Source organism: Gymnoscopelus microlampas, assembly GCF_963454915.1.
Source record: "Gymnoscopelus microlampas genome assembly, chromosome: 18".
Classification (NCBI taxonomy): domain Eukaryota; kingdom Metazoa; phylum Chordata; class Actinopteri; order Myctophiformes; family Myctophidae; genus Gymnoscopelus; species Gymnoscopelus microlampas.
The window spans coordinates 21168069-21180025 of NC_139955.1; the positions used below are offsets into that span (position 1 = coordinate 21168069).

Sequence of the window (11957 nt, forward strand, 5' to 3'; positions counted from 1 at the left end):
TCAATGAAATCCTAAGAGCTTGGGTACATATCAAATCAGATAAGACGTCTTAAGAACAGAAATATCTCTGCATGTTATGCAACAGCGGGGGGCAGAGTTCAGCTCAAGTCACCCATCTGTATATTCAGCACATTACCACATAAACCCTCATTACCTCATCAGATTAATGCGTAGTAGAAAAAAATCTCTCTTACAAAGGCTCTTGTACAAATGCAAGTGCACCTTAGTTAACAGACATGTTTTTCTATTGTGAATAAAACAATAATTTTAAAGATGTTAAACATTTAGACACTAGTCTAAACACTAGTATGTACACACATATGCACTGTGCGCATATATATATACTAGAGTTTCGGGGGGCTACGCCCCCCTCAACCCCAGCCGCGCACGGGGCCCAGCGTGTGCGTGTGTATATTGTGGTACCCAAGTCGCCGGAGTAAAACTGTCCAAAAGAAAAAAAAAAATTTAATTTGGAAAAAATGTTAATATTGATTGTTACCTTGGTGGTCCGCGGACCCCCTGGTGGTCCGCCGACCCCCTGTGAGTGTTGGGACCCCCGGGGACCCCCCTGGAACATCGCGGACCCCTTCGGCTGTTTTTTTTTTTTTTCATGCACGGTTTGCTTGTTTCTGTCGCTTGTTTTTGAAAACCTGGCAGGACTTGGCAACCCGACTGACATCACTGACGTATCCTTGGTATTTGTACTTCCGGGTTGCATAATGATGACATCACTGTCGAGTCCTTTGGTGTCATGAACGTAAAAGCTGGTTTGTTTACCACATTTACCAGGGCAACGTGCAGTGCTGTGGCCGTCAGCGTTTGTTTTTGTGTTTGGGATGAACATGGCACGTGAAGGACGGACATATTGTGATCGACACATGAGTGAAGTGAAAGTAACGGCCTGGGTGGAACAAAGGACGTACGTAAGAAGGGGGGGGGTTGAAGCAAAGGAGCTGCGTGTGTGCTGGTGTGGAGGAGATGGGCAGAGTGCAATGGCGGCCGCTGGTGTTGTTTGGGCGAAATCCGTCGCCGTTCGGTGACGGTGGTGTGCACGGTAAACGGTACGAAACTGTTGCACCTTCCGTTTTGTCCGACATTTGGTGAGTAGAATTAATTATGTTGCGCGGTGGAAAAGGTGTAGTGAGCAATGAGATGTCCCCTACGCGAGGCGTAAATTCAGCACGGCCGCCGTGGCGAGTCAGTTGGCGACATGTGGTCTGGCGGTGCGTTGTTTATTCGATAACAGAGCTGTGGGGTGTCCCCACCGAGGGTGCGGAAGTCGGTCGCCATTTATATAGTTAGATAGCACAGGAATCACCCTCCATCTCACTTACTCATACTAACATGCACGCTTACCTGCTCGTCAATAAGGGATGTGCACAAACATCCCTCATCTGTGTCTGCAGTGGGCAAACACACATACACCTCATCTGTGTCTGCAGTGGACAAAACATAAATACAGCACAACCTAGTTTAAGCCTTTTGACTGGTGTTCCCATAATGGCTAGCTCTGCATGTTAATTACTAGACAATCCTCTTGTCATAAGAAAAAACAACAATTAACAACAGCACCCTATTATTCTTTTATTAATATGCACTTTTCTTTTCAATACATCACTATTTGCACTTTATACACTGAAGTGAAGGCATTTGGCTAAAAAAGACAGGGAAAATAGGAATAAGTGTTTTCTTTTATCTTAAAAAGTTGTGGTCATTTAAATTTTAAATAACTGCCTGTACATTAATTGCCTGCCCTCTGAGAAAGGGATAGACTGCTCACAATATGAGGGGAAGTTACTACTGTAGTGAAGACCAACCAGAATCTTCTGGGTCATCTGGCTGATCATTAGTCACTTCATTAGGGGGCTTTCATAACTGGCATAACCCCTTGTTTAATTTGTATGAGGTTGTAGATCTGCTATTAAGCATTATATGAAGCCTGCATTGTTTTCACTTTCTTCAACCTCAGCATCTAATCCACCAATGCAGCGATTCAACTGGCCTCATACTGCAAGCTCCAACGACCACAGAGAAATAAAGTCAAACGATATGAACCTCACTCAGGCCCCCCACAGAGGGGTCAGTTGGCTGGCTGGCAACCAGGGTAGCCAAATGACTTGTCGACAACATTAATTAGGTCATCATAAACAATCCGTAAGCCTAATTGACAATACGTCAATTTATGGTGATCTGTTTGATCTAATACATGTTACGTTCTTTGACTGGGTTATGCAAGTTAAGTCCCCTTCAGTTGACTGTAATACCGTCTTTGACCTTGTGCCTTCATAATGCAAGGATCTGGACCACAGAAAGTGTCTTTGTATCATGTCACAGTTCTCTAAAAGTACCCATTTGGCAAATAAATCTCAAAACAAAGACCGAAGTCAAGTAAAAAAAAAAAGGATGATGGAAAATGATTGATGTATGGGAGACAGAATTGTGCCATCATAAATCCCACTCTTCAATTAAAAGAATGCATGACAGAATATAGGGGGGACCGATTTGAGAACAAACTCCAGTCAGCCAATCATGGTTGGAAAGGAGAAAAATAAACCAAAGACAAAAAATAAAACTAGTTTGCAGAATCAAACCATTAAAGGGATTAAATCTTTATGATTAATTGGTCAAAAGTAACAAAACAGAGCAGTGTTCTGCTTGCACTATATAAAGTGGGCATTCTTCAATAACTTATCCTTTTCAACATCATTCCCTACAGGTGGAGAAAACTTAGTCAAAGTGAGACTGAGAAGGTCCGTTTGTAGGAATAACAGAAAATTACTTTTTAGCCCTCCCACCCCCCTCCGAGGATCCCGTGCGTCCAACAAACTGTCGCCTCCATAGATAATACCGTCCTCTAAACTGGTTGTTTTCTACAACCCTTTGCTTCAAGTCCAGCTTTAGCTTCCCTCTTCCTTCCTGCGTTCCGTCCACTTGTTCGCTTTGCCTTTAGGCAAAGAAGACAACAAAGACGATGAAGAACACAATGAGGACCAGGAAAATCTTAACCATCAGCCAGCGGTTGGACGAGACTGACTGGAAGTATTTGAGGATCTCGCTGTGTGCCATATCCACGTTCAGCTGGGTGTCCTCCACATTAGCATCAATCCTGCAGGTCAAGAGGTGTTTTCAATACAGGAGGAGCAACAAAAAAACAAGAAGAAAGAAATCACTAGAGAGTACTGTATCTGACATAAAGTCTTTATCAGAGCCAGGTTATTGTCAATCTCCTTTAACTACTTAAGCCCTAGTTTATACTTCCAAATGTGTCAAATGATGGTGTCATGTGGAGAAAATAGCTGATCTACAACACATTGTAGATTTGTAGAGCTTGTAGATCTGTTATTTACAAAGAAATTGGAACACGCCTACAATGACATGCCCAAGATATGGACACCAGGTTGAAAGTCTTTCAATCATTTAAATTTAGGACAAGTTTACTTTAAAATTCACAAAAACACTAATAGTATTATTTATCATTTCATTCATTAAATCCCCTTACTACCCATCTCCCTTACTGTCATTTCTATAACATTCTTTAATTCATATTCTGTTTCGAGAATACACCTCTCTCCCTTCTGTCCTTTGTTTTTTTTCTTTCAACAGAAGTAAGCCAGGCAGGTAGATTAGTTGTGGATTAGTTCCACAAGTAAACTTTTCTCCATCTTGCTCCCTCTCACCTTTGGATGGTCTCCTCTTGCTCCTTGACCATATGGGCCAGCTGCTGGAATATAGATCCTAGCTCCACGATGGTAGTCTCAATGTTCTGCATGGTGTCTGAACGGCTCTGAATGTACGAGTCCTGCAACGGCACAGAGAGGAGAACCATCAACCATGTATGCCGCTTACTAGCATTTGCAATTTATTTAAAAAAAAGACTACGTTTTTTTATGAAGTCTGGGGTGATTACTTCTGTTTGACATCACTTTCCTTAACAAAAAACTGATTGTGTACAGTACGGTTCCAGTAAATGTGCAGGGGCAGCTATAGCTGAGTGGGTAGAGAGGCCATCTGGGAATCGGAAAGTCGCCAGTTTGCCCCCAGTCCACCCAGTCTGTGTCCCTGAGCAAGACACTTAACAACCAACTTCTCCCGGGGCGGCTTAATAATAGCAGACGCTGCTCCAAATAGTTAAAGGGATACTTCACTTTCAAACATATTTGGAGTCATTTTAACATCTACTCTGGCTTTTGTGGGCACCCCAGACAGGTTTTAAGTTACTTGATTCAGTATTTAGATATTTGATATTAATTTTATCAGACACGCCCCCTTCCATCCTATACAAACCCATTGTAACTATTTTAACCATGATAGATTAATTGAAAACACCTCTCCTTTGTTCGGGTGACTGACATTGGCCTTCTAATGCATGAGGGGCCGTGTTTTTTCGATTACCATTTTCATTTATTTAGATTTTTGGGGGGGGGAAACAATAATTAAAAAAGCAATTGAAAAACACGGCCACCTCACGTATTAGAAGGACAATATCACTCGCCACTCGCCAGAACCAAGGACGGTGTTTTCAATGAATCTATCATAGTTAAAATGGAGTTTGAAGTTACAGTGGGTTTGCATAAGATAAAATGTCTGGTAGAATTAATATAAAATATCTAAATACTGAATCAAGTAACTTAAAAACTGTCTGGGGTGCTCACAAAAGCCTGGTAGACGTTAAAATGACCCAAAACATGTTCGAAAGTGAAATATCCCTTTAAAATGGGTTAATGCAGACAACATTAACTTATTGTATGTGCAAATGCACTGTGGACTCACCATCACCCTCCATCTCACTTACTCATACTAACATGCACGCTTACCTGCTCGTCAATAAGCTGGAGCTGCATCGGGTTGGCTTGGGAATCCATGTCGATGGCCACCTCGCCCATACTTCTGCTCTCATCCTGCATCAACACTGAGCTCTCTGAAAGAGAGAAAAACACACAGGCAGCTGAAGTGAGACAGAAATCCCCAAAGGTAACGGGAAAAAGCAGACACAACAGCGGGTACACAAACACTAGCGAGTAATACCCGCTGGGAGAGTCGAACATTCCAGGGAAATACCTTTTGAGGTTGTATAGCCCTGGTACTCATAGCGCGGGTCGCGAACTGCATGCGGCTCCTGGGCCCCTTTTTTGCGGCTCCCTAAAATATTTTCATGTTTTATATTATAGGTGACCAAATACAATGTGAATCATTTACATTACCTTTCAGCAGTTCGTTATGTATGGCAATAGCTAGCGTTTTGAAAATTTTAGCCCTGTAAAGGAAGCGCATCGGTTCCTTGCTACTGGTACATTTACAGGGTGTCTTGTAAATAGCCATCATACTTGTATGCTTAGCTAAAAGTTGTTCTAGCGGGAGCCATTGTTTTCCAAAATTGTGATAAAGCAGCAGCAAAGAAAGGAAAGCTATGACAGCCTGATTGGTGTGTTGGTGTCACACCATATATGTTAAGATTCTGAGATCCGTAAGAAAAACAGAATGAGCAGTTCTGGAAGTCAGGAAGCTGAGTGTGAAAATACTTACTGAAGTTGTTGGCCATGAGAGGAGAGGTGGAAACAGGAGGCTGAGAGAACTGCTCTCTCCTGCTCCGCTGCTGTTTCAAGTTCTAAAAGGGGGAAAGACAAGAGTGGTTGGAAACTAAGTTGACATAAAGCAACACATTCTTATAGCAAAACCTTTCTTAATTTTCCATCTGTGGTAGGCAGGAATTGATGGCAGGATACAAAAGGCACACCTTACCTCTGTTCTGACTTCCAGGACCGACTTGAAATCATTGGACATTGAAGCGAGTTTAGACTGTTAAAAGAGAAGACATCATTTAGTCAAACAGTCTTCCCTGTTCTACCCCGGATTTGAACCCGGGTCTGCTGCGCAAGAGCTGCAGTTTTTTTTTATCACTGAGCTAATGGGAGCCTGTCTGCTTGCTCAAGGGAAAACAGAATTTTGACCTTCAGGTCAAAATTTGTGTCAAAGCAGAAACAGGATCGTGTCAAAGGTTGGGTCTAACTTAGACACAGGATCTAAATGTCTCAATAGAAGAGCAGGGAGACCAAATATATTGGACAAAATAATTCACAACAAAGTTGGAGATTCAGCCCATTTCCGATCATCAAATTCCACGACAGAGCAATTGCCACAGACAAATATTGGTTTAGGATCATGTTCAAATATAACATATTGTGAGATTCTTTTTTTTGCTATTGAAATGCTTGTTTTGGCAGACAGGGGAAATAAATTGGGATGTGAGCAATATTGGTTATTATATTCCTTTTTTTTGCAACAATAACCTAAAAGGTTCAAGAGACCATTAATACCATTAGCTAGTACTAATTTATTCGCTAACAATGAACAATTTACAAAGCCTGTTAACTGCCAAAATAACAGTAAGAAAAGACACGGTAGCAAAAATGAATTGACTGGTGGTTAATCTGTGCATTTAGAAAGGGTTTAGAGTAGACCTACCTGTAATGAGACCACTATGGTGCTGGAGTGGGTCTGGATGTGTCGGCCTCCCGGGGTGCCACGAGACCTCATCAAGTCCTGCAGCTGGGCTATCTGTTTGTTTAGACTGTTGATGTCCTACAAACACACAGTTTCATTTTCACTTAACATGTTCTTCATATTGTCCAAATCTGCCTTTGTAAACATGTATATTTAAAAAGAGACCTTTGCACAAAACTTGGGGGCGGGGGGGGGCAGACTCACTTGTTTGATGATGTATGTAAGCTCCTCAATCTCCACTCCCTTGTCGTCAAATAGAGATTTTCTTTTTGCCACTGCAATACCAATGCAACAGTATTTCATTTGAACAAATTAGAATGTCACAAATATCACCCCAAATGTATATAACGTTTCCAATTTAACTGTACCAAATGAGGAGGATAACTTACAAATAGTCAGCTTCTCCAACTTGGCAAATGTATTGCTTAAGTCTTTCCCAATTCTCCTGCAACCAACAAATCATTTTTAGTTTCCTTCATCACCCACATAACATGAAAAACACACCACTCCAGTTGATGTCAGGGAGGCTTTCCCCCCATAAAGAAACAGAAGAATTACATAATAAGTATGTCTGCATACAGAATATCACCCATTACAAGTGTAACATTATGCTAAAGCAAACAGGACAGAAATTGTTTAAATATTTGTCAGCTATTAGCAGGCATGCAAACAGCCCCGAGGTGAAAAAGGTGACATCATGTTTTTTTTTCGGGTCAGGTGTCACACAATTGCCCTATTTGGATTCAAAACGGCTATTGTAGCTGAAACACGTTTGCATGTCTGATTAGTGTATAGAAGGCAGGTTTTCAGGAACTCACTTAGCCATGACTGTAAAGTCACTGCGTTGCTTGAGGGCGCTGAGCGCTGGTTTACTGGGTTGGACTCCATTCTGACATGAAAGAAACAAGATAAATGATATGAAGTCATTGAGTAATAGAGTGAAAGCGAAAGTAAGTAAGTACACATTGAGGTGCAGAGTTCAGACTGTGGGCAGTTATCGATAGACGCATACAATAAGATGCATAATGTGTACAATCCTAGTCGCAAAATATTGTTGGTGATGGGATCATACAAGCCTTAGAATGACTGTAATATTACATACATTTCATGTATTCCATGTACACAGCTATAGATCACCGCCATGGCCTTACTGTCTGGTAGTAGCACCAGCATTCAAAGTTAGGCATGAAATCTACGAAATATCATAGCCAGTCTAGGGCTAGGATAATACAAGCCTCATATAAACATACCTGTCTGCCCTGAAGAGATTTACAGGCCGACTGGAACTCAAGGGTCCGGTCACGACAGGTCATGTTGTCACCGGGGGGTGTCACCAGATGCTAGATTTGGGTGGATGTGGGTCTCTGTATTTCCAGTGTATTGTTATCAACTACCAAGAAGACCTGTCCCCAGGTGTGGACGGCTCTCACATCCAAGCTGGTGAGTTGTGCATCAACATGTTCATGTACATTTTCTGTAATAGAAGAAGACATCAGAGGTCAGGTCAGGATTGCTATCACAACTTATCTGCTAACCGAGACAACCTAATGTCAACACGTTTAAACAGACAATGAGCCTGGTTGATCATATAAACACATCAAAAGATAGTACACAATAAAATCCTCAGTGTTAATTTAACCCTGCGTGTGTAGAAAGAAACGGAACCAAATGGACCCCTAACCCATGTACAGTATAACTCTGACTGTAACAAATGGAACCAAATGGTCCAAATTGGTGCCATCTGTTGTCACTGCCACTTACAGAGTTAACTTGCTGGCAATTTTACTGTGTAGTGTGTGTAGTGGTGGAAAGTAGAGCCCGACCGATACATCGGTGAGCCCGATGTATCGGTCATTTTGGACCAAAATGTCAATATCGGACATCGGTCATTTTTCCCCCCGATGTTCCGATGTTTTTGTCATTAATATTTTCACTGATTGTGCAACTGCTGCGCAGCTGCGGTAAAGGTGTTTATATTTATTTATGAGAAATCCACAAAGATTGCTTGTTTTTCTCAAAAATAATACTGAGTGAGATTAAAGTTATCTACCCCTACAATGCCTTCCAGAGAGACCTATAAGCTCAATTAATTAATTAATGATATGAATGACTCGACGCGAGGCTCGTTGTTAATTTATGGATCATGATGTAACGGTTAGGTATATATTTTTATGGGCAATTGGGCAAAGGCTACTACAATCTTCTAAGCTACTTGTATATCGCTAAATAAATATATATGAACGTCTGTCTGAGACGTTAATTTAACATCTCCACGCTGTTTCTGAGCGGAGGAGTGCTGCCTGTCAGTCGCATGGAGAATACCAAAACTCTCGCCCCAAAACACAGTCGCACTAAAACACAGTCGCCCCGGAGCAAATCCGGCGGTATTCACAAACGTAACTTCAGTAAACTATGCCTAAACCTACTTAACCTTATTTCTAAACGTAACCTCATTAAAACTATGTTCTAACCTTATCATCAAACAAATGCAAGAACCGTGGGTCCGCGAAAAAGAATGGGGGTGAGCGTGATTTGGGGCGAGTTTCATTAACTTTCACTTTTCATCAGACGCGGACAAGGTGGTCAGTCAGATGAAGGGATTCCTCTTACAACTTTGTAAAGCATTACCCTTACCTTGGGCCGTTCATTTTGCTCTCAGCAAGACTTTGTTCATAACTAAAATACAAGGACACAGTTTTGTTGTGCTCAAAGCTTGAGTGACTCGACGCTCAAGTTTTAGAATCCCATAGTTTAGAATAGATCCTATAGTCCGAAGGGACAGTTGTGGGTTTTATTGGTTGTTGTTGGTTGTCAGGGCGATTTCACAACCAATCGATGGACGGGCTCTGCGTGGGCACGTCGGGCATGCGGTGTATGTAATATGAAAACAAATTAAATCAATTGACCAAAACCTAAATCCTAAATTTAGAAGTGGACTACACCCCTTATCATTATGTATGAAAATGTCTTGAACATAGCAGATCTACAAGCTCACAACGCACTGAATAGCAACATGTTGTGAGCTTGTAGATCTGCTATTTTCAAATAGCCAGTGGTGGAAAAAGTACTAAAATGTTTTACTTATGTAAAAGTATCAATTCTGCAATATAGAAATACTCTGTAACGAGTAAAAGTCTGGAATTCAAAATGTACTTGAGTAAAAGTACAAAAGTATTGGCATCAAATTTCAATCAATTTCAAGTTCTCAAATGTATAAAAATATTTTGAAAATAGCAGATCTACAAGCTTGTAGATCGGCTATTTTCAAATGGCCCTATACAGGGCTGAAGTGATCAATGTATGTTTTGTAATAATAATCAAAATATTCAAAGTAACTTAGTAACTAATGTTTTCAAATAATTGTAGTGGAGTAAAAGTATAATATTTGCCTCTGAGATGTAGTGGAGTAGAAGTAAAAGTATTGGACATTGGAAATACTCAAGTGAAGTACAAATACCTCAAAATTGTACTAAGTACAGTAATTTAGTAAATGTACTATAGTTACTTTCCACCACTGCAAATAGCCAAAGTTTAAAAAGGGCTGAAGACTTGTGGTTAATGTATGTTTAGTAATAATATTAATAATTCAACTACAAAGTGACTAGTAACTAAAGTTTTCAAATAATTGTATTCATGTTTATTTGTAATAATGTGATTGCATTTTATTTAAATGTTCTCAATCTTGTATTCTTAACTTTAATGAAAAAACTAAGTTTATACGTTTTTGAAAATTATTTTTTATTATTTTATTTAATTACAAAATATCGGTCAAAAACATCGGCAATCGGTGGTCCAGGATTCTCAAAATCGGCATCGGCATCGGACCCAAAAATCTGGCATCGGTCGGGCTCTAGTGGAAAGTAACTAAGTACACATACACAAGTACTGTACTTATATACCAATGTGATGTATTCTTTACTGGAGTATCTCCAATATTCAATAATTTTACTTCTACTCCGCTTCATCTCAGAGACAATTATTATACTTTTACTCCACTACAATTATTTGAAAACTTTAGTTACTTTGTAAAACATACATTAACCACTTCAGGCATGGCTATTTGAAAACAGGATTTTCAAAGGATTGTATACATGTGGTAACATGTGAAATGGGATATTTTACATAATGAGTACTTTTACTTTTAGTACTTAAGTATATTTTGACGCTAATACTTGTGTACTTTTAGTAAATTTTGAATTCTGGACTTTCACTTTGAACAGAGTATTTCTACATTACAGTATTGGTACATTCAAGTAAAACATCGAGTATTTTACCACCACTGAGTGTGTGTAGGAACGTCAGCAACAAGCCGGCCGGTAACACACATCATCGTAAAAAATAACTACACCAAAATCTCGTCAACAACCAGTAAATAAACGTCATATAATAGTCATACATTATAGGACAAACTCATAACAACACAAGCAGTGTGAAAACAAACCGAAGTGACAGTAACTAGCAGACAGCCTGGTTGAGGAGAAGAGGCCGATCACAGCTGATCAGGCCTGATCAGCTACACCGACCAGTGTTGCCAAGTTCTGATAGAGATATAAGCAACCAGGTGCAGGAAAACAAGCCCCCAAAAGAAGCGACACGAGCACTTTAAACCTGCATACTAGTACATCTGTCTTACACCCTCACAACACGTTGAGTTGTGAGCTTGTAGATCTAGTTATTTTTTTAAATCTTGGAAATTAAAATGTGGAATGTTTAGACAGATTTTTTTTAAACATTCTAACACAAATCTGATGGGTGTTAGGGAGAAATACATAATTATTTTAGGGGTCCATGACATAAAAGTATGTGAGAACCACTAGTTTAAATGATTTAGAAAAATTGGAAACAAGCCCAAGCAACTGCACTTTAGAAACAAGCCCCAAAAAAACCCGGAACTCACCAATATTTACAAGCGACCTTACAGAAAAAGAAGCCCAAATTCGCTTATAATAAGCGGACTTGGCAACCCTGCTCACGACGATGCTAAGCTAAGTGAAAGCTAACCTCTCCGTCCGTCTCCTCTGGATAAACCGTATCGTAGCACAACTTTCATCCAAACTAAACCGCTGACATTCTGACACAATATATTATCCAGAGAGATAAAGGCCGTTCCAACTCACCTGGACCGGTATTATCGAGTATTCCACGAACCTTCGACGTGTTTCTAGTGAACAACCATCAGCCCAAATCCTCTTCTTGAGTTGAAGTCAGTGTTGCCAGATTGTGTGAGAGAAACAAGCAGCCAGGTCTATGAAAACAAGCCCAAAAGAAGCCACTAGGCCACATCAGCACTTGAAATCTATATGCAGTGGCTATTTGAAATTAGCCAATCTACAAGCTCACAACGCATCGCATCGCGACGCGTTGTGAGCTTGTAGATCTGCTGTTTCCCCCCCAAAACATTGAAATAAAATGTGGAATATTTGGAGGATTTTTGAAACATTCTAACAACACAAATC

At 40.3% G+C, this 11957-nt stretch overlaps 1 protein-coding gene across 3 annotated transcripts; it reads right to left on the minus strand.

Annotated features, from left to right (window-relative positions):
- Positions 1-1571: 1571 nt before the first annotated feature.
- On the minus strand, positions 1572-11725 carry stx5a (syntaxin 5A). 3 transcript variants are annotated; one of them, XM_084041483.1, is made up of 12 exons: positions 11619-11725; positions 7752-7975; positions 7320-7390; positions 6891-6946; positions 6706-6776; positions 6463-6579; positions 5740-5796; positions 5524-5605; positions 5059-5139; positions 4815-4918; positions 3678-3799; positions 1572-3106 (listed from the first exon to the last, which is right to left on the minus strand). In XM_084041483.1, exons 2-12 carry the CDS (start codon positions 7812-7814, stop codon positions 2947-2949), a joined length of 984 nt encoding a protein of 327 aa, XP_083897609.1. In that variant the 5' UTR covers positions 7815-7975; positions 11619-11725; the 3' UTR covers positions 1572-2946. The 3 variants fall into 3 exon arrangements, with proteins under 3 accessions (XP_083897609.1, XP_083897608.1, XP_083897610.1); XM_084041482.1 differs by having other exon boundaries at positions 11625-11709; XM_084041484.1 differs by lacking the exon at positions 5059-5139 and having other exon boundaries at positions 11625-11709.
- Between the last annotated feature and the right edge of the window lie 232 nt (positions 11726-11957).